Source organism: Euphorbia lathyris, chromosome 1, assembly GCF_963576675.1.
Source record: "Euphorbia lathyris chromosome 1, ddEupLath1.1, whole genome shotgun sequence".
In the NCBI taxonomy this organism is placed as follows: Eukaryota; Viridiplantae; Streptophyta; class Magnoliopsida; order Malpighiales; family Euphorbiaceae; genus Euphorbia; species Euphorbia lathyris.
The window spans coordinates 3,439,621-3,462,307 of record NC_088910.1 but is presented as its reverse complement, the minus strand read 5'-3'; the positions used below and the strand labels follow the sequence as shown (position 1 = coordinate 3,462,307).

The window sequence follows — 22,687 nt, the reverse complement described above, 5'->3', positions numbered from 1 at the left end:
CTTACTTTTTTTTTTCAACCAAGTGATCAATTGATTACATTTTACACAAGTTCAGGGGGCTAACTGAATATTTTATACAAGTTCAGGGGGCTATCGGAACATTTTAAAAGTTCAGGGGGCCAATCAAGCTTTTTGGACAAGTTCGGGGGCAAATGATGTATTAAGCCATTGAAAAAACTCCTAAAAACAACTTTTTCAAAATTAGCTTTTTAAATTCATAAAGCTCTTTCAAACATCTCGTTACCAAACACCACTATAAGAGTCAGGTTTGACTAGTCAAAATCTTTAAAAAGTGGCTCAACCCTCTAATTTCACCCGAAAAACTCTTTACCAAACAGACCTAGCGTTTTGAATCCATAAAACTCTTTCAAACATCTTTTCACCAAACACAACTATTAGAGGATTGACTAGTCAAATCCTCTAAATTGGCTGAAACTTCTAATTTTACCCAAAAAAGCTTTTTACCAAACCGGATCGTAGGACCCATTTGTTTCAGATGTTCCTGTTTGCTGCTGCTGATATGCAGTAGATATTAGTTGTTTTTCCATAAAAAGCAGCTGTTTCAAAATTCTACCAAACACTTTTTATTTCCTATTTAGTATTGAAAGGAAAAAAGTAGTTCCGAAAAATGGAAATAAACGGAGACAAGTAGAGTTGGATAATCTTACCATAAAAAAAATTAACTTTTGTAACATTAGTGTTAAGTTCATTATATTTGAAGGACCGTAAGTGTAATTAAGCCTAAAAAATTGGGGTTTGCTTAATAATAATGTTTCCTTGAATTTGGAGGCTTTTGCCGGACGAGACAACTCACCAGTTGTTGCGGCTCTCTCAAGTGACACTCACAAAAAAGAAAAAGATTTTTAGAGAGAGAGAAAGAGATTTTTACATTTTTAGTGAGAGATTACAGAGATAGTGGGTTGATTTGATTCAGAGAAGATAGAGATAGAGAGAGAAAGAGAGAGGAGAGAGAGAGAGAGATTTGTTTACCAGTACTAAGACTTTACTATACGTCTTTTGATTCACTCATGTTAATTTTACTGCAATTAGTAGTGATTCCTCCTCCTAATCATCTTCTTCTTCGTCTTCTTCATCAGATTTCAATACCTACCGCTTCTTCTGCTACATCTTCATCTTCAGGTATGGATTTTTAGTTGTGTTTCCTATTTTGCCCTTTCTCTTCTTCTCGTTGCTGCATTTTGCTCTCGGAAACATTAGATCTCTCTCAGTTTCTTTGTTTTTGCTCCAAATGTGATCTAGGTTTGGTTAGTTTTCTCGATTTGAGTTGCGCATTTGGTACTTTTGATACTATTTTGGTTACTATTTCTATTAATGATGGATTTATGTGCCTTTTTTTGCCCTAGATTTAGCATTCTGTTTTAGGTATACGTTGTTAACTCTTAACTCAACTGAGGTTTTAATCCTTGTAATGTTTACTTAATCAATTAGATCTTGCTAATTTGGTCGTTTTTTTTTCCGGTTAGAATTTTTCATCCTCTGTTCGTCGGTTTCTGTGTATGCAATGGTATTTTCTGTTTGGCGAATTCTTGGTGGAGATGAGAGGTTTTTGGATTATAATTTTGTCTGTTTGGCCCGTGAGAAAATGGAAGAAAACAAAAAATCGATGGCAGTGAATGTAAGTTGTCGTATTATTGGAGTATTCTTGTGTCAAAATCCCTAGATCTTATGTCCTGGCGTTTTCTGTGTTGGTTGTGGTGATCTCTGAATGGTTGATTAGTTGATTTGAGCGCTGCTGGTTTTGTTCTGTTGATTTAGATTTGAACTTTTAGTGGTTGACTTCCCTCTGAATCTAGGTTCTAACAGTTTTAGTATGGTTGAGATAACAATAACATAAACACTGTTTTGGGATTTTATTTGATTTTATTTGGTGATCTGAGATTATTTGGTTTCAATTGTCTGCTTTCCATTGATTCCGCAATTTGAGTGCTTCGATTTGTTATGTTGAAGTCTCTGCTTGAGAAGGGTTTCAAATTTCTGTTTTTCTTCAATATCAGTTCTTTTATTTCTCTAGGAACATTTAAACAAAGTGCTCATTTGGTTCTTGTTTTTGTAGTTCCTTTTTGCTGTTTTACTCCAAATGGTAGATATAGAGTGTTGGGCTAGGATTGAGATTCAACTACTTATAGCTACTACAATAACGATACAGGCCCGGACTTTAGTTTGACGTTTGGATGGTTTCTTGGTCTAGCTAGAACATTATGGCCTTCGTGTTTTCAGAGTTTATTCATAATAACTGATTTTATGGAGTTTTTACCTAGGTAATTGTAGTGGTATCAAAATGGGTTGTCGTGTCATAATCAGTGTTAATGTGATGTGTATATTTGATGTGATTATATATGATGTAAATGCAACAAAAATGATAATTGTGTCAAACGTGTACCAGCAGCTATTGGAGTTTTTTAATCCTTTTCTTTTGATTTTTAACATTACATTGGCACAATATTATCTGTGTCACTTAGTTCTAGTTCGAGTCCCTTCTTTTGTGTGGCGTGCCAAATTCTTCTTCTCAATTGAATTCTGGTTGAATAAATAACCTGAATCTGTGCTTTATTTTCTTTTGTGTTGAATGATGTCTCTAAGTCCTTAATTCTTTTGTTTTCTTAGGATATCATTGACCACTATACCGAGGTAAATATTAGCTATTGGAGTTTTTGAATCCTTTGCTTTCAATTTTTAACATTACATTGTCACAGTATTATCCATATCACTTAGTTCTAGTTCGAGTCCCTTCTTTTGTGTGGCGTGCCAAATTCTTCTTCTCAATTGAATTCTGGTGAATAGATAACCTGAATCTGTGCTTTATTTTCTTTCGTGTTGAATGATGTCTCTAAATCCTTAATTGTTTTGTTTTCTTAGGATATCATTGACCACTATACCAAGCTAAATATTAGCTTTTTGCATAATCTCTCCTGCGGTCTCTTAAAACAGTTAGATGGGTTCTCGATTCCCATCTCATCAGCTCAGCAATGGCCTTTATGTGTCGGGCCGGCCTGAGCAGCCGAAGGAAAGGACTCCAACAATGAGCTCCGTAGCCATGCCATACACTGGTGGCGATATTAAAAAGTCAGGAGAATTGGGTAAAATGTTTGACATCCCCATGGACGGCTCAAAATCCCGGAAATCTGGACCTATAACTGGTGCTCCTTCAAGGACAGGGTCATTTGGAGGTGCTGCATCACATTCAGGACCAATTATGCCTAATGCAGCAGCTCGGGCTGCCTATACCACTGCAGGGGTTACATCTTCCGGAGCTGTTTCTGGTTCAGCTTCATTAAAGAAATCAAATTCTGGACCCTTAAATAGACACGGGGATCCTGTAAAGAAGTCATCTGGCCCTCAATCAGGCGGAGTGACACCCTCTGGTCGACAAAACTCTGGCCCACTTCCCCCTGTTCTTCCTGCAACTGGCCTCATTACATCAGGGCCTATTTCTTCAGGTCCACTAAATTCTTCTGGCGCTCCTCGGAAGGTATCGGGTCCTTTGGAGTCAATGGGTTCAATGAAAATTCCTGCTGTTGTTCACAATCAAGCTGTGACTATCCTTAGCCAAGAAGATGACTTTTCCTTTAAAAAGAATTTCCCGAAGCCAATATTGTGGTCACTGATTCTACTTTTTGTCATGGGTTTCATTGCGGGTGGTTTTATACTCGGAGCAGTGCATAATGCCATTCTGCTTATCGTAGTTGTGGTTCTATTTGGTGCTGTCGCTGGATTGTTCATATGGAATACTTTCTTCGGAAGAGTTGCTATCATGGGTTTCATTTCACGCTATCCAGATGCTGAGCTACGAAATGCCAAGAACGGGCAATTTGTTAAGATATCTGGGGTAATCCTCATTCCTTTTAATTATATTTCAACCAATTAGTGCCTCTATCTACATAACTAAAATTATGTCAATTCCTTTGCTGTGTTTCTGAAGGTTGTCACATGCGGTAATGTGCCTCTCGAATCATCCTTCCAAAAAGTTCCAAGATGTGTATACACCTCCACGAGTCTGTTTGAATATCGAGGATGGGATTCAAAAGCAGCCAATCCAACGCATCGTCGCTTCACATGGGGACTCCGATCATTAGAAGTGAGTAATTCAACTGCTGGCTGAGCACATTTATTGGATGCTTGTTAAATGTCAGCAAATTTCAACAGATTCCAGTCCCCTGCTTACCCCAATAGCCCCTATTCATTTTTATATATACATTAATAGTATAATTTTGGTCATAGAATGAGAGACTTCTCTACATTTTCAAATATATTTAGAATTGGGAAGTGCGTAGTCATATATCCATCATGCACTCAAAAAAAGGCTTTTATCTGATGCATGAACAGATGGTTGGGAGCTGAACTTACTCTGAGTTCTTACGGTCTAGAGATACCAACTTACGGTCTAGAGAATCACTTATTTTCACTGTCTCAGTGCTGTTAATTTGATAATTCTCTCGTTACTATTTTTTGTAATGCTCTATTTTGCTGTTATCAACGTTCTTAGGTCTCTGATTGAAACTTACTCTGAGTTCTTACTGTCTAGAGAGTGCCAACTTTTTCAGTATCCCCGAAACACTTATTTTCACCGTCTCAGTTCTGTTAATTTTGATAATTCTCTTATTACTATTGCTTTTGTAGTTCTCTGATTGAGTATCCATTACACGACTTATGAATGAAGATATGCTAATTCGCCTGATATTTGTTTGTTAATTTGATATAACAGAGGCGTGCAGTTGACTTCTACATCTCCGATTTCCAATCTGGGTTGAGAGCATTGGTTAAAACTGGTTATGGCGCGAGGGTGACTCCTTATGTTGATGACTCCCTTGTCATTGATGTCAATCCAAGTACTGAAGAGCTGTCTCCAGAGTTCATCCGGTGGTTGGGAGAGAGGAATCTTTCGAGGGACGATCGGATCATGCGAATGAAAGAAGGGTAATAATAAGAATCTCTTACTAATTGAGCTATAGCAGCTATACTTCATTTTTTGTTTCTTAAGATTATTTTCTCAATGAGCGGATAAAACTTGAATACTGGTAGACGTTAGCTGATTATCCGTCCAAAATAGCTTTCACTGGTTGTTTTTCAATTCTAAATGACAAAAAGTAGCTATAAAAAGGAGAACCAAATGGCACTTAGAAGTGAAACAATGACCAATGAAAGAACAAAACATCACAAATATCGAAAATAATGTAACAACAGTTGACAAGTTAAACTCTTTTCCGTTTCCCGATTATATTTCCGAGTCTATCCTAAATGAAACCTCTCAGCTTTTAAACTTGGGGAAATCATATGTGTGCTGGTAAGTACATTAAAGAAGGAAGCACAGTTAGCTAATAGGAGTCGTTTCGTTTATAAGAACGATAATGTGCTTATCATTTTGCTTTCATTTTTCTTTTTTCATAACCCTGGTTAGTTTCTTAAGTTTATTTTCTTAACGAGTGGATAAAACTTGAATCCCGGTAGATGTTAGCTGATTTTCTGTCTGAAATAGCTTTTACCTGTTGTTTTTCAATTCTAAACCACAGAAAGTAGCCATAAAAAGAACCAAACCAAACCAAACCTTAGGAGTGAAACAATGACCAACGAAAGAACAAAACATCACAAATATCGAAAATAATCTAACAGCAATTGACAAGTTAAACTCTTATCCATTTCCCGATTATTCCTGAGTTCGTTCTAAATGAAAGCTCTCAGCTTTTAAACTTGAGGATATCATATATGCAGGTACATTAAAGAAGGAAGCACAGTTAGTGTAATGGGAGTTGTTCAACGGAACGATAACGTGCTTATGATTGTCCCACCACCGGAACCAATCACAACAGGGTGTCAATGGGGGAAATGCATATTTCCGGCGAGCCTAGAAGGCATCGTTTTAAGATGTGAAGACACTTCAAAGAATGATGTTATACCAGTGTAATAAATGTGTTTTGTAGACTCAAAAACTATACTCTCTCCTTTTATTCTTTTTATTCACTATTAATATTGGTGGTGCCGGCTCCGGTGGTTGTCGTGGTGGTAGTGTTGGCGGTGTTTTTTTTTTTCTTTTTTATAATTTCTCTTGGTGTATAGTTTTGGTGTTATTTTTATTTTTTTATTATTATTATAACTTAGGGTTTTGGAGGCTTTTGTAATGGGGTTGCTTGATATGTTAGGGAATTTTTATATATGTTTGAGCAGATTGCGGTTCTGTTAAATAGAAAGAAAAATGTTTTGATTTTTCTTTTTCTTTCTCTTTTTTATATGAAATGATATGAGGAATCACTGCAATATTGAGCTTCTTGTGCCATAATTTCAAATATGGTTTACAGATGTAATTATTACTGTGTTTTTATTTTATTTTATTTACATAATATATATGAACTACAATTAATGTATTACAGCTCTATCTCAGTTTAGGGTAAACATTATCATCTCTAAATTTTACAGTATACTACATAACTCTTTTTAATGTCATCAATATGATTAATCTAATTGTAGGTAACCCTGTCTTATAGAAGTTAATATTTTGAGTAACTTTTGATTTTTTAATTTTAAATTTATTTACGTGTTGTTTGGTTAAAGAGAAAATTAAAGAGAAAATTTAGAGAGAAATATATAAAATTGTAATTTGAAAAAAAAGACGTTCAAAAGAAATATAGTTCTAAGATCATCATTTGGTCACTTTGATATGGTGAATTTAAAATGGATCATTATGTTTAGAGACATATCCAATTTTAAAATAAAACAATCATAATGAAGTGCAAAGCTCAGAAGCTATGAATGTAATTTATCCTCAAAATAATGTCATTAATTGATTTTCAGAATTGAAACAATGCATTTTAAAATTTTAACTGTTTCAATTACTTTTAATTTTACTAAAATAGTAAAATAAAATATTTTTATATGCATTTTCAGAAGAAGTAATGGTCGATTTAGGCTAAATTAATATATTTTTTTTCAAATTTTTAAGTACATATTTTTTAAACAATTTTTAATAGTAAATCACTTTTTTTTAAAGTAAATAGTAAATCACTTAACACAACCCGTTTAACATTACAACTTTTATTTTCACAATATATACTTAAAGTTATTATCTTTTTATAATACTAGCACAAGTATAACCCCGCAGTACACTTTGGCACGACAATCCGTTTTAACACCCTACTAACTGTTTTTCCTCTATTACAATTTTGAGTAGATAAAACCCCAAACTTTACAAGACAATTCTCGTAAAGCTTAACCCAAAATATGCACGTCTAAAATGGTATAATAAGTCAACTCGATAAGGAAGATTATAAAACAAAAAGAACGATAACTAATTCGACATTCTCTATAATCAGACAATAAAAGTCCCTGGCAGAGGTTGTATTAATTGACAGACCTCAATCGTATGTTCACCATCACATTATTTCAGAAGAATTCAAGTTTAGGCAAAAAAGACCGAATCGCTATGGAATCTGTAACTACGCTTCGAATGAAACTCAATGTGCACACTAAAATTGTCGGGCAACGCAGCAGAAAACTTCTTTAGTTGCGTGCTGCCACCAATGACATGTGCTCTATCAGGTCCAGCACTCGGTTGCTGCGAGAAAGTTTTAGATTGTAATGTACGTTAGGACCAGTTCGGGTGAATGTTTGAGAGAGAGAGAGAGAGAGAGAGAGAAATGATATACCTGTAACCCCATTCGTTGTCGTACCATGACACCAACTTCATGAATGAAGAGCTCAATCCTATTCCGGCCTTGGCGTCAAATATGCTTGACCTGGGGTAATAGAAGTCGATTAGAATAAACAAGCCACTTCAATAAGGGCTATGTTGCACGAAAACGGAAAACGGAAATGAACTTTCTAAGAAAATTTAGCTACGAAACAGTAATGGAAACCGAAAAAAACGGAAACGTGAACGGAAAGATCTGTGTAACTACTACAGTGGTAAAGCACACATCTGTTAAAGAGCTATTTTAGGCAATATTAAAAGGATTAGAATCTTATCATTAGGGCTGTCAATTTCTGACATGACAACACGATGTACAGAGATAACCCACCTAATACAATCAATTTGACACGATTATGATTCTTGTTGCATTTACACCATATATAATCACGTGGAATCCATAGATCACAAAATACGATTATGATATGACAACCGGTTTTGACACTCCTACTTATCGTCTTATGATCTTCAGATGCAAGAAAAAACTACCCTATGTAGTATGCACTGCCATACGGCATGCTCACTCAGGACAGAGAAATAGAGGGTTACCTTGTGTCACTGACAAAATCGTTAGAGACCACATCCTCGTCGGTATAACCAAGAATACCTTTCATGGGTCCCTCTGATGCATACCTTCATTTGAAGATCAGAATGTCAGTTATTTCTGCAAAACTGTACTTTAAAAAACTTAATTTTGGTCAAATAAAATGTAAGATTGGAACTAAAACGGACATACTTAATAGCTGCTTTGACATCTTCATAAGATGCACTCTTCTCAAGTCGACAAGTTAGGTCCACCACAGAGACATTGGGTGTTGGGACTCGGAAGGCCATTCCAGTGAGTTTTCCATTGAGTTCGGGAAGAACTTTTCCAACAGCCTAAAATACCAAATAAATAAGGTCATATCGGATTTCATCACCAAACAAAAATCCATATCCAGAATTTCAATCTCGTATTCATACCTTTGCAGCACCAGTGGAACTAGGAATGATATTTTGTCCAGCTCCACGGCCACCACGCCAATCCTTCATTGATGGACCATCTACAGTCTTTTGTGTAGCTAAACAACAAAAGACCATAACCATGTTAGTTCTATGAACTATTATTTCTTGTGGAAGTGCATTCATCTTTTTGTGAAAGAGAGAGAGGGAGACAGACCTGTAGTTGCATGGACAGTCGTCATTAAACCTTCAAGGATACCGAATTCCTCATGAACCACCTGCAAAATAAGATCATAAAAAGTTAAATTAAGAGATAGGCAGATCCTCAAACATTAGCTTCCATAAGACAAGTGAAACACACTTCAGCAAATAATCATCCAGCACATTGATCCCATCACAAGACAAAATAAGCATCTCTCCCAAAGTAGCTCTTACAGTGAGTGTTGGAAATATAGCCAATATAAAAATTAATCCAATGAAAAATAAGTCCTCAATATCTAAGGATGTTATAAGACCTTAGCAAGAGGAGCAAGACAGTTGGTGGTACAGCTAGCATTAGAAACAACGTCCATGTTTGGTTTGTACGTCTTCTCATTCACGCCAACAACAAACATTGGAGCATCAGCTGAGGGAGCTGATATGACCACTTTCCTAGCACCACCCTACAGAGTCAAAAGCACACTCTTAGTGGCAACAATAGATGTAAGATAGAGGTGGGACCATAACTTGGTATGAAGTTTACCTTCTTGTGAGCTGAAGCCTTGTCAACTGACGTGAAAACCCCTGAAGATTCAACAACATACTCAGCCCCAAAATCACCCCATGGAATTTCTGCTGGATCCCTGGAATAGAGATAATTTCCTAGTCAGTTTTCGTCTTTTTGCTTTTTTTTTTTATAATAAAAGGAAATAAACACTGAATATGGTGTATATTGCTATCTGATTCAAGAAAGCATGAAACATGTCAACATTAGCCCCATACATAATTATCAAATGCACACCTAGACAGACATATGATAGTTCTTGCAAGGTTTGTACCTTTTGCTTGAAACTTTGATTTGTTTCCCGTTGATTTCCAAGGTGGACTCATCCACAACCTTGATGGTTCCCTTGAAAACTCCATGAGTAGAATCGTACTTCAGCATGTAAGCCTGGAGAAGACTCAAGAATAGAGAAAGTCACAACCATGGCTTTCCATATTGAAAAACTTAAGCAACTAAGAGAACAGGACTTCTGTACCACCACCCAAAATATTACATATAAATAGCATACACAGTCTCAGGTTATCCAATGTCTATATGTTCATGTGACTACTGGATCAACGAGTAAAGAGATGCCATAAAGTACTTTCAAAGAACAATACACTGCAGTACTGAAAAATACACTCATCAAAACCATGTAAAGCAAACAGCTTAGTCATTTTAAGACACTATCCCATTCCAAGAGTAATAGCATTCTAGAGTGACAAATTGTTAATAGAATCCTATATGTGAACATACACACAAGAAATGCATAGACAACAATCCAGACATTTTTCATTTATGTTTCTCCAGGAGCTCCCACTAGCCCCTAAGACATGCAAATTTTCTGTCTCCAGGAGACTCTCTCCACATTCAAACAACGGCTAGGAAAATTCTCAGGATCTGTATCTGGTATTAAATATAAATAATATTCAAGTATTTAAAACTTGATATGCAAACTTAATAATAGCACATCCTTACCATATATTTAGTATCAATGAAAGGATCATTGACTGCCACTACGTCAATGTCATCTCTGGAAGTTGCAATTCGCAAAACTAATCTTCCAATTCGACCAAAACCTGCATCAATATAGCATAAAAAGTATGTTACTAATACATCCTATGACCTCTGAAATACATGCTTGAGAAGTCACAATAACAAAAAGGGATCAAATATGAAGGCAATTTAGATTTTTTCCAGTTTCATACAAGTATATAAAGCATCAATTCACACAGCTTGCACTAATATTTTGATTGCCATAAAAAGGCACCATTCTATCCTCTCAGCCAAGAAATAATAACAAGAAAAAGATAATTAAAGCAAAAGTCACGATAAGTCCTAAGCCATTCTTGACTTGCCTCTTCACAAAAAAATTATAAGGTCTATGGAGATGAGCGTTCTGTTTAGTTGCAGAAAGATTCTTAACCCATCCTTTCATTGTAACATGTAACTCCAGTTAAGAGGATTTCTTATCATTACCAAGAACAATAATGTTTCAGTAATCTTATTTGAAGTCCATAAAAGTTTCATGGATTGTAATGTATTTCATCATGTGATAACCAGATCGTCGAATTACTGAAACTGCAATACCTCATTTAGCCATAACATCAGTGCCTTAAATTCACATATGAAAATTGCATAAACCTCTTTCATGCCATCCTAAGTATGAAACAGGTGCAGTTATCTCTGTTATTTCTTAAGTAGCTAAAAGTGTCTATTAGACTTCTAAAACTCCGTCATGCCACCCCAAGTATGAAAAAAGGAGCAATTATTTAAGTAATCTTGTGAAAATAAAATAAGTAAAAATGAAGTAGACGAGCCCAGACTCAAAATGAACAAATTAAAAAACGTACCATTGATTCCGACCTTTGTCCTCCCATCACTGCGAGGTTCTAAACAAAGGAAAACCAAAACAGATCAGCATCTCAGAAAATACATCTCCAAAGGCCACCTAACCAAGTTTAACAAAATTCAAAACACTGGATGCAAAACCTTCGATTCTTACTCAAGATAGTGGGTGGAATTTCAGTGGCTGTGGCCTTGATGGGCTGGATACTGATTCTGCTGCATGTCCTGGACGGTGCAAAATATTTAAGAACAAATTTAGACACTAACATGAAACGACATGTGCATACAAGTAGAAAAATGCACGCTATCAGCATTTCTTATTGAAACATTAAAGCGATGGGCGACTTACTGTAAGGAAGAAGATCCAGTTGACACTGAAGTGCCAAAGATACTCTTTGAAGATTTTAGGTTCAAATTGACACTTGTAACCTGAATATTTCAACAGAGAATTAAAAAGAGTAGTGCAAAAATAAGTTCCAGAATCATATACACTTCCGAATAATCACAACAGAAAAAAAACAACTCCAAATTCGTTCAAGATTCTAAATCTTCAACACACAGTTCGCAAATATGCCATCTGTTTGGAATTTTTTTGCTGAAGAACCAAGTGTAAATAGATATTGAATTAAAACCGGAATCCATTGAGATTGAGTTCTAAAGCATAAACAAACATAAAAAAAAGTAAATATCACAAACTGCAAACTTCATATACCTCAGAATGAATAACATCACTTAAAACAGCTACTATTTTGCAGATATTCGCGATTATCTTACACTCTTTTACTCACCCCTTCTTCTTCTCCTTACCAGACATAGTAATTATGAAATGAATTTACACGAGAAGAAAATAACAAAAATGTAAAAAGGACACAATAAGCAGAAGAAAATCATAAACATATGGTATACTGCTTCATATATCTCTAAATCACTCTGTTAAGTAAGATTCTCTTTTCTTCTTTCTGATTAGAAAGAAAATACCGGTAAGCTCTTAACCTCTGCTAAATACCTGTCTTCTAAGCTCTTTACCTCTGCTAAATAACTATTTGCCCGAATAAACCTCCTATTGAACTCTAACGGATGAGAAGAAGCAACGGCATTAAACATAATATTAAAAAAAAAACAAGGAAACTCGTATTTCCATGAATCATTTCGCTCAGCAGCAACAAAAACGAAAACCGAGTGCAACTTTAATAATAATCGGAAAAGAAAACCAAATCAGGAAAAAGAAAACCTTAAAACGATCGGAAGATGAAGGAGAGAGCTCGGAGCGAGAGGAATCGATCAGAGAACCGGTAGGCGTAGATCTGAGAAGAGTAGAGAAAGCCATTGGAGTCGCTTCGAGCTCTTCCCCGGAAAATGAGTTCTAGGGAGGAGAGATCGATCTTCTCGTTGTTGCGGCTATTGAAAGCAGTAGGAGGCGAGATGAAATGAAAAATTTGCTGGCTTTAAAAGCAAAGCAAATTTGGAAACCTTTTCTCTTTTTTATTAAAGAGAAAGCGGAGTTTCTTATGAAATCCTTATGACTGCCTCGCTTTCTGTACGTGCGCCTGTCAACTTTGCCTCAACGACTGAGTTTTGTTACTGTGCGGGCGGCTTCTTTATTGTACTTGTGACCTCTCTTACTCTCACCCTACACTTCTTTGACTTGTAATTTTTATTAAAAAATGGAAATTGACCCGTGGTGGATCAGAGGGGTGTTTATCGTGATTTATAGGTACTAAATTTATAAATTTTTTAGTATTTTTATATTTAAAAAAATAAAACCTAGTTCAAAATTTCAGAGTTTACCGACCAATAAACATCCTGGATCCGTTATATAGTCTTAATATTCGAAATTGTAAGACATTTCTAGCGCTTTTAAACAACTTTATTCTTAGATTTTTCCATTTTGAGATCGTTAATGATTATATTAAAGTGTTAATTGAAGTTTATTAATCATAATATTAAAAAATATAAAATTAAAAGACTTTTATATTACGTTTTGGAATTTAATGATGATAATATTAATAGGAGTAAAGTTCAATGCCCATGAATGTAATTGAATGTTTAATTTTAAAGGGATATGACTGGTTTTCACTTGGTCAGTGACCAAGTGAATTTAGCAGTCGTTTTTAGATCTAGGATGTCTGAATTCAAGCCTTACGATGATTTTAATCTCCACCATAAGATTTTAATACTTTTAGATCTAATTATGATTGACCAAATTCACTTAGTCGGTCACTGACTAGATGACAATTTCTGAATGTACAAAAATTAAGTATTTATGTTCTTATTTTGTGAAAGATTTGACTGGTGGTGTGTACATTAATTTAAAACCGAACTGAATTGAACCAAACAATTAAGTACTGAAATTATTAAAATGATTAACATCGACACTGAACTAAATAATATATCGAATCGAAATATTTGGTTCAATTTAACCGAATTAAATTAAAAAAAATGAAACGACAAATAAAAGCAATATATTTTCTTATAAAATTTACCTTAAGAAAAAAATTAAAATACTTACAAAATATATTTATATTGGATTATTATTTCAGTAACATTTATAAAAATTAGACTTATAAAATTAAATATGTATATACATATTTACATATAAATGTATAATATGAGTAATTCAATGCGGTTCGATTTTTTTTTATATATTTTTTCCAAACTGAAACGAATATTGAAATACATCTAAAACTATAAACCGATGTCGAACCAAGTTGTAAAAAAAAAACCAAACTGAAAAACTGAATTAAATCAATTCGGTTCGGTAATGCAGTTTTAACCAAATAATGCACAACCCTTGATTTGACTATTATTAAAATGTGTCTATTAAATATTTAATGCCCATTTGGTTCCATTTTTCGGAACTATTTTTTGTCTTTTAATTCTAAACAGAAGATAAAAATGTTTGGTAAAATTTCGAAACAACGACTTTTAGTATAAAAATCAATTAACATTTACTACTAATCAGTAACAACAAATAGTAAATATAAACATATAAACCAAACGGAACTTTGGTGTTCGCTTTGCAGCTTATTTTTATTGTTTTACTATCAATTAATATCTATCTTTCTGTTAGCGATATTTTCGAAATATGCTAATTTCAACCTTGTCACGTGTGGTTAGGGTGCGGGCGTGCCAGAGAAGATTACTTCTCAATTAAAATGGTTAAATTTATGGAAATGCGCGCCAAAACTTGAAATCTAATCGAAGCGATTGGCGAGGGACGCAAGGATTGAAAAAGTCCCTCTTGGGTCTCTCGCGCCGTATAGAAACTTTGCGAGATAAATTGTTTTTATTTAAGCTAAGCGTATAAATTGAAGACAGAAAAATAAAGGAAATTAAAGTGCGAAATTGACACGAGATTTTGGGAAAATTGGTGTTTTATTGATATGAATATGTTCAACAAGCATGAAATTGAAAATGAATTACAATTGAAATATGTCTATACTAAACATATAGATAATCAATTGAATTGGGAAGAGACAAATCAATACAAAGAATTGAAATGCAATTAAAATAAATTGGAATTCAACAACAAACTCGGAGCCACAATAGCTATCTCGGATTGATGTTGAATTTTGGTGTCGGCTTGAGGTTCTTGGAGAGATGTGGTCGGTCGGGCCCGTACGGTATATGATCTTGGCAATGGCAAAACGTTGGTAGGCAAATGGGACAGATTTAATCTTCAACTTTGGGAGGCTCGTTTGGGCATTTAAGAACACGGAATTGGACGGGTAAATAGGCTAAATTTAATTTCGGAATGTCAGGAACAAACTTCTATAAGGGATCAAAGGCTAAAACGGATGCTAAGTAGACGAAATTGGGAGTTGAAAATAACTGGACGAATCTGGAAAATTCTGGAAACAGAATGTCTAAAAGAATTTGGGCTGTAAAGATCGGCTTGTAACTACGGTTTCTGGGCACGGAATTGGGCAAATAAATACACTAGATTGAAATTCAGAACGTCAGTAACAACTTTGTTGAAGGGATTGAAAGCAAAAAATGACTTTAAACGGACGAAATCGGGCTTTGAAAGTAGTTGGACGAATCTGGAAAATTAATTTGAAAACAGAGTTTTAGCTAGGAATTGAGCAAATTAAAGGCTTGGAATGCTAAATTGAATTAGAAAAACTTGGAAAGAGGCTATTGGAACTTGAATTGGAGCTAAAGAGAGCTAAAAAAGGGATCGAAGCTAAGAAAAACGAAGAACGAAAAGAAGAACTTTGAAGAACTAAGAACTTAAAACTAGAAACTAGAGAGCATTGGAAGGGACCTTAGGAAGGGGTTTTGTTGTGTTGAGTTGAGTGATTTTTTATGAAGGGGAGGGGGTCTATTTATAGTATTTTGGATTGGCATTTTGGTAATTATTAAGTGGCATTTTGGTAATTATTCACTAACTAACTCAACTACCTCCATGCCACATCACCCCACTACCTCAACTTCCACTAACTACCATCAACTTCCATTGACTGCTTCCAACTGTTGCCGGAAGAGACGATACGCCCCGCATATCCTTGGTTACGCCCTGCGTATTGGAGGTCCTGAAGCTTGTGCGTTTCGTTGATGGTATCTGCGCGTGGCGCCTCTGATGTTACGTCCCGCGTAGGAAAGTACGCGCTGCGTAAGAGAAGGACGCTCCGCGTGTTTGTGCTCCTGAACTTGGAATGCCTTGTTGATGCGCTTTACGCGTGACGTGTCTAGCTTTACGCCCCGCGTACTTGAGCCTCTGAAGTGGAACTTCTCCGGATGTGTGGTATACGGCCCGTGTATAGGAATACACGCCCCGCGTGTTTGATTGACGCCCTCATTGGCTGGAGGTGAGTTTACATATATATATTTATTTTATTTTTTTCTAGAAAAATGGAAACTATACCCTAAAATCAAATATAAGCTTTCTATATACATGAAAATAAAATTTATTTATTTTGGGCCAACAATTGCCCCCCTCTTTTGTGTATAAATTGACTAGGATTGAAAATTTGTACACAAAAGAATGTATTTAGGATTTTTTCTTTCTTTTCTTTTCTTTTTTTTTTATTTTTTATAAGAACCTCGTTTGCTCATTGATTTTTTTTTTTTGTGAAAATGTGAGAAATAAAGCAGGAAAATTACAAAGCAATATGTACGCCGAAATTATTGGAGATAATTGTACAAAAATAAATAATAACAAACTTGACCTCGTGACCGATGAATGGTTTGAGATCAAAACAGTTGTTCAGAACAGTTGTTTGATGGGATTAAATTGATTCAGATCAAATAAATACCAAAAGCTTGGTTCTGAGATAATTGGTACTTTAGAATCACGGATTGCTTTTGAAAAAGGTATGGAAATGGTTTGCAACGAGAGAATGGCTCGTAATAATGAAAAATATCTTGAAGCTATAATAATGATAAATTTGGACACAACTGGCTCGAATTGAGGAGTGGATAATGTTTATCTAAGCTAAATGGACTTCTAGAATAATCAGATTGGAATTTGTCGAATTGGAGAAATTGGACATGTCGGAATCATTTTAAAATTTGAATACACGAGTTATCCGATGTAAGAAAAATCAAATGGCAATGGGGTGATTTCAAGTGAGAAAATTGAGGTTATAGGAAATCATTTTGAACAAAATGAAAGTTGAGAGTTATGATTTGGATATCAACGAAGAAATTGAGATTGGTTTTGAAAGAAAATGTGGTTTATGACGGATGAAATCAATTTTGGGAAAAAAGCTAACCAAAACAGTTGTTTGATGGAAATTATGATTTTGAGGTCAATAATTTCCAAAAGCTTGGTTCTGGATATTTTAATTAACCGGAATCAACTAATAGATAACAAGTACGATTTAGAAATGGTAATGATTGAGTGTTCTGGTTTGTGAGTTAGAGTTTGAAACAAATGAAGAAGAAGATGCGATAATAAAAGTAGAAAATATGAACCAAATGGAAGCATGAACATAAATAATTTATTTTGAAAACTGAAATATTTTTTTATTTTTTTTTTGTGCTGGCAAAAACGCCAACTTATTTTGACCATAAATGGTCTTATGGGCTATGTTGTAAGTACAACATTATGTTATCACCTCATACAACAAAATGCTCAGTAACATCTCTACAAGAGGGATATGAGTTTCCATGTCTAGATTCTTATTTTCATGACTCTCTTTCCGCATAATAAAAAGTATGGTAAACTAGAGTCTACATAAATAAACAAGGTTAAGAAGTAGAAACCTCGTGACTTGTTCGGATGGTAGGAAAGTTAAAGTAGACTGGCGAAAAGAAGAATCATGGTCTGCAAACTTGGTCCCCAATTTGAGTTAACAAACTTTATGGTGATCATAGGCTCTGAAAAAACATGAGTTGTTGGAAGAATCATTAGAGGTATTTCTGGTGTGGATTCTCGATTAATCCCTTGATCTTGACTGCCCCCCAAATCACGATCATAGAAGTTTTCTTCATCATGACTGAGTTGCGAATTACAATCATAGAAAACTTCTTCATGTGTTTCTGAAGCCACTTCTTCTTCGATATTACAACTTTTCATAAAGTCTTCTGATTTTAAAGACTTCACAAGAATGAGAGATTCTTTCAGAATAAATTCTTGTTGAAACTCTTCCAGTTGGATGTCCCTCGGGTTGGATACCTCATCGTCTTGACTGGATTCTGAATCATAGCTCCAAGAAACATCTTCCTCATCTTCTTGAATTTCTACAGGTGCTTCATGGATGCCCCCCGAGTTAGAAGTGCTTGACGGGTCGTCACCCTCCCAACTGAAATCCGAATTGAGGTTATGAGATATATTTTCCTCTTCTTCCTGGGCTTGTACAACTATTTCTTTGTTCATGTCAGGACTCCATGGAAATTCTATTGACTTTGGTGGATCTGCATCTCTAGGCAATACTTTTAGAGTGGGTTCTTGTTGAATTGCTTCCTCTTTACTGCCCCCCAAGTCAAGATCACTAGACACAACATCGTCTTCTTCATTGGATTCTGAGTCATAGCTCCTAGAAACATCTCGTTCTCCTTCTTGAATCTCTACAGGAGTTTCATGGATGCCCCCCGAGTTCGGAGTATCTGATAGGTCATCATCGTCCTGGCTGAAACCTGAATTGAGGTCATGAGATACATCTTCATCCTCGTCTTGGGTTTGCATAACTTCCTTCTCATTCATGTCGAGGCTCCATAAAAATCCCATTGACCTTTGGGGATTTGCATATATGGGCAGTACTTCTAGAGTGGGTTCTTGTTGAGTTGCTTCCTCCATGCTGCCCCCCGCATCAAGATCACTAGACGCTACATCATCCACTTCGTTGGATTCTGAGTCATAGCTCCTAAGAACATCTCCTTCTTCTTCTTGAATTTCTATAGGAGTTTCGTGGATGCCCCCCGAATCAAGATCATTGGAAGCGGCGTCATCCTCTTGCATGGACCTAGAATCATAGTCATAGGGGTCATCTCCATGCTCTTGACTTTCCATTATCGTTTCATCATTAGGCATCTTTGTTTTTGGAGGAGTTGGGAGTGTGGGAGATGCTTCTAACTTCGTATTATGATGAAATTCTTGGATTGCCCCCCAATAGCTTTCAATGCAGGCTCTTAAAGAAGCCACTATGTTAGCCGCTGTAATGTCCGCCTGTTTCTCGAGTTGGTCCATTCTTTGTTGATATTCATCGTCCTTTGGTTGGTTCTCCTCCATAAGTAATGATTCGATTTCTCCATCATCCTCAACCACTTGGACTGCTTCCATCTCTGCCACACGACTAGAATCCTCGAAAGAATTTTGGTCGTAGCTCATATCGGAGCACTCAAACTTTTCATAGGTCTTATGCTCGACTGGTGCCATGATCGTACTTCTTTCGAAGCAAGATTGCCGACAAGGACGATGGAAATGGAGGTTTTCATCCCTATAATTGCAAATATAACTACCTTGGCAATGAGGATTACTCATTCGAAGGTGCTCCCATACCTCAATATAATCAGGACCATGTGGATTTTTATGGGATTCTTGGACTTGCTCCACGTAGCAACCATATTGATCATCATAGAATGACGCGGTTTGAACGTAAGCACAACATTTGTAGTCGATATTATGTTCGTCGCTATGAATAAACTGAACATAGCCATCGTCGTAGCATCTAAAGACGGTGTACCAATGGACCCACAATCCAGTTGTACTTATTGTAAAATGTCGATCTCGATTGAAACCACCAAAATACACCGGTATTGTAGCATCCCTTGCATCTTCGTATGTTGTCCTCGTCATGGTTTGATTGCTTTGCACCTATTGATATTCAGAGGCATTCTCCGTGAATAAATAGAAAAAATGATTAAACAAAATTTATTATGAAAATCAAGTAAATGAAGTGAATAAGTAAAATTGTATAAAGTAAGAGCATGGAATAATAAGCTAAATTGAAAAGTTGAGTGTAAAAAAAAAAATGTACGTGGTGTAAAAAAGGTTTTAAATTTTTTGGCTAAGCCTAAATAAAAATATAGGTCCCACTGGGCGTGCCAAAAATTGTTAAAATAGGCACAAAAACGAGTTTCAAATTTTTGGCAAAGCTTAAAAATAGGTCCCACTGGGCGTGCCAAAAATTGTTAGCGATATTTTCGAAATATGCTAATTTCAACCTTGTCACGTGTGGTTAGGGTGCGGGCGTGCCAGAGAAGATTACTTCTCAATTAAAATGGTTAAATTTATGGAAATGCGCGCCAAAACTTGAAATCTAATCGAAGCGATTGGCGAGGGACGCAAGGATTGAAAAAGTCCCTCTTGGGTCTCTCGCGCCGTATAGAAACTTTACGAGATAAATTGTTTTTATTTAAGCTAAGCGTATAAATTGAAGACAGAAAAATAAAGGAAATTAAAGTGCGAAATTGACACGAGATTTTGGGAAAATTGGTGTTTTATTGATATGAATATGTTCAACAAGCATGAAATTGAAAATGAATTACAATTGAAATATGTCTATACTAAACATATAGATAATCAATTGAATTGGGAAGAGACAAATCAATACAAAGAATTGAAATGCAATTAAAATAAATTGGAATTCAATAACAAACTCGGAGCCACAATAGCTATCTCGGATTGATGTTGAATTTTGGTGTCGGCTTGAGGTTCTTGGAGAGATGTGGTCGGTCGGGCCCGTACGGTATATGATCTTGGCAATGGCAAAACGTTGGTAGGCAAATGGGACAGATTTAATCTTCAACTTTGGGAGGCTCGTTTGGGCGTTTAAGAACACGGAATTGGACGAGTAAATAGGCTAAATTTAATTTCGGAATGTCAGGAACAAACTTCTATAAGGGATCGAAGGCTAAAACGGATGCTAAGTAGACGAAATTGGGAGTTGAAAATAACTGGACGAATCTGAAAAATTCTGGAAACAGAATGTCTAAAAGAATTTGGGCTGTAAAGATCGGCTTGTAACTATGGTTTCTGGGTACGGAATTGGGCAAATAAATACACTAGATTGAAATTCAGAACGTCAGTAACAACTTTGTTGAAGGGATTGAAAGCAAAAAATGAATTTAAACGGACGAAATCGGGCTTTGAAAGTAGTTGGACGAATCTGAAAAATTAATTTGAAAACAGAGTTTTAGCTAGGAATTGAGCAAATTAAAGGCTTGGAATGCTAAATTGAATTAGAAAAACTTGAAAAGAGGCTATTGGAACTTGAATTGGAGCTAAAGAGAGCTAAAAAATGGATCGAAGCTAAGAAAAACGAAGAACGAAAAGAAGAACTTTGAAGAACTAAAAACTTAAAACTAGAAACTAGAGAGCATTGGAAGGGACCTTAGGAAGGGGTTTTGTTGTGTTGAGTTGAGTGATTTTTTATGAAGGGGAGGGGGTCTATTTATAGTATTTTGGAGTGGTATTTTAATTATTAAGTGGCATTTTGGTAATTATTCACCAACTAACTCAACTACATCCATGCCACATCACCCCACTACCTCAACTTCCACTAACTACCATCAACTTCCATTGACTGCTTCCAACTGTTGCCGGAAGAGACGATACGCCCCGCGTATCCTTGGTTACGCCCTGCGTATTGGAGGTCCTGAAGCTTGTGCGTTTCGTTGATGGTATCTGCGCGTGGCGCCTCTGGTGTTACGTCCCGCGTAGGAAAGTACACGCTGCGTAAGAGAAGGACGCCCCGCGTGTTTGTGCTCCTGAACTTGGAACGCCTTGTTGATGCGCTTTACGCGTGACGTGTCTAGCTTTACGCCCTGCGTACTTGAGCCTCTGAAGTGGAACTTCTCCGGATGTGTGGTATACGGCCCGCGTATAGGAATACACGCCCCGCGTGTTTGATTGACGCCCTCATTGGCTGGAGGTGAGTTTACATATATATATTTATTTTATTTTTTTCTAGAAAAATGAAAACTATACCCTAAAATCAAATATAAGCTTTCTATATACATGAAAATAAAATTTATTTATTTTGGGCCAACACTTTCTTTCTTTTGTATTCGGATTTTTTACTTTCTCTTTTAATAATATTGGTTCGGGGTCATAGGGTTGAGGTCGGGGGTACCAGCTTTGCTGGGATGTCCGTCTTCGGCTCTTCCTTGATAACCAGCCCTTAATTAAAACATCAATTAATATCTACAATAATATACATCAACAATTCTTAATATATAATAATAACATTATTTTAGAATATAAGGATTAAATTTACCCATAAAGTTGTTTGTTTTTTAAAAAACCCCCATAAAGTTGTTTGTTAAATAGATCTAGTTTTGTCTTATAGTATAAAATAGTTTAATATTATCCCATACTATAAATTTTAGTTTTTTTTTTAAGAATACTATAAATTTTAGTTCAATTTTTATTAAAATTGCTTAAAATTATATATTGTTCATTTAAATTGGTTTACAGTGACCTATCATTTTAAAGTAAAAGGTTAACGAGACACTTTATAAATTAAAAACTATCAAATTTTCGAAGAAGTTTAAAAAGCTTCGGATATATTAAACCTATTATATATGATATTTTAATTATCTTATCTATCTGCTAATTTCTCCTAAATTACAAAAAAAAAAAATCTCGTTTTGATTTTTAATCCATAAACCCAAATACTAATGGTTATCGATATTTTGCGAATAATGCTAATTTTAATCTTATCATGTGTGGTTGGGGTGCGGATGTGCCATAAAAATTAATTCTCAATTAATTTGGACGGTTAAGTTTATGGATTTTGCCGCCAATACTTGAAATCTAAACGAAACGATTAACGACAGACGCAATGATTGAAAAAGTCTCTAGCGCCGTTATAAACTTTACTAGATAGTTAATTTTTTAACCTATTACGGATAAATAAAAAACAAGTAAATAAAGGAAAATAAAAGTTTGAAATTAACACACGATTTGGAGAAAAATGGATATTTATTGATATAAATGAAGTTCTGAATACACGTGTTTGAGATATATAATTACAATTGAAATCTCCATACCCACATATAGCTGAACAATT

At 35.4% G+C, this 22,687-nt stretch overlaps 2 protein-coding genes across 2 annotated transcripts; one reads left to right on the top strand and one right to left on the bottom strand.

Annotated features, from left to right (window-relative positions):
* The first annotated feature begins 807 nt into the window (after positions 1–807).
* Positions 808–6,223, top strand: LOC136220597 (uncharacterized membrane protein At1g16860-like). The gene is made up of 5 exons (XM_066008412.1): positions 808–1,140; positions 2,878–3,847; positions 3,941–4,096; positions 4,724–4,935; positions 5,728–6,223. Exons 2-5 carry the CDS (start codon positions 2,954–2,956, stop codon positions 5,918–5,920), a joined length of 1,455 nt encoding a protein of 484 aa, XP_065864484.1. The 5' UTR covers positions 808–1,140; positions 2,878–2,953; the 3' UTR covers positions 5,921–6,223.
* Positions 6,224–7,288: 1,065 nt separating this feature from the next.
* LOC136220590 (glyceraldehyde-3-phosphate dehydrogenase GAPCP2, chloroplastic) lies at positions 7,289–12,731 on the bottom strand. Its single transcript, XM_066008401.1, has 14 exons — positions 12,460–12,731; positions 11,578–11,657; positions 11,386–11,453; positions 11,234–11,272; positions 10,359–10,459; positions 9,676–9,788; positions 9,381–9,480; positions 9,154–9,300; positions 8,856–8,916; positions 8,660–8,757; positions 8,433–8,575; positions 8,246–8,329; positions 7,656–7,745; positions 7,289–7,564 (listed from the first exon to the last, which is right to left on the bottom strand). Exons 1-14 carry the CDS (start codon positions 12,553–12,555, stop codon positions 7,510–7,512), a joined length of 1,275 nt encoding a protein of 424 aa, XP_065864473.1. The 5' UTR covers positions 12,556–12,731; the 3' UTR covers positions 7,289–7,509.
* Positions 12,732–22,687: the final 9,956 nt, after the last annotated feature.

Bases quoted from the DNA above. Each gene is read 5' to 3' on its own strand.
- LOC136220597 (XM_066008412.1), top strand. From the start codon at position 2,954: ATGGGTTCTCGATTCCCATCTCATCAGCTCAGCAATGGCCTTTATGTG. The intron at 3,848-3,940 runs GTAATCCTCATT...GTGTTTCTGAAG, and splicing joins AATTTGTTAAGATATCTGGG to GTTGTCACATGCGGTAATGT. The intron at 4,097-4,723 runs GTGAGTAATTCA...TTGATATAACAG, and splicing joins GGGGACTCCGATCATTAGAA to AGGCGTGCAGTTGACTTCTA.
- LOC136220590 (XM_066008401.1), bottom strand. From the start codon at position 12,555: ATGGCTTTCTCTACTCTTCTCAGATCTACGCCTACCGGTTCTCTGATC. The intron at 10,460-11,233 runs GTACGTTTTTTA...ATATTGATGCAG, and splicing joins GACAAAGGTCGGAATCAATG to GTTTTGGTCGAATTGGAAGA. The intron at 8,576-8,659 runs GTATGAATACGA...TTGGTATTTTAG, and splicing joins GTTCCACTGGTGCTGCAAAG to GCTGTTGGAAAAGTTCTTCC.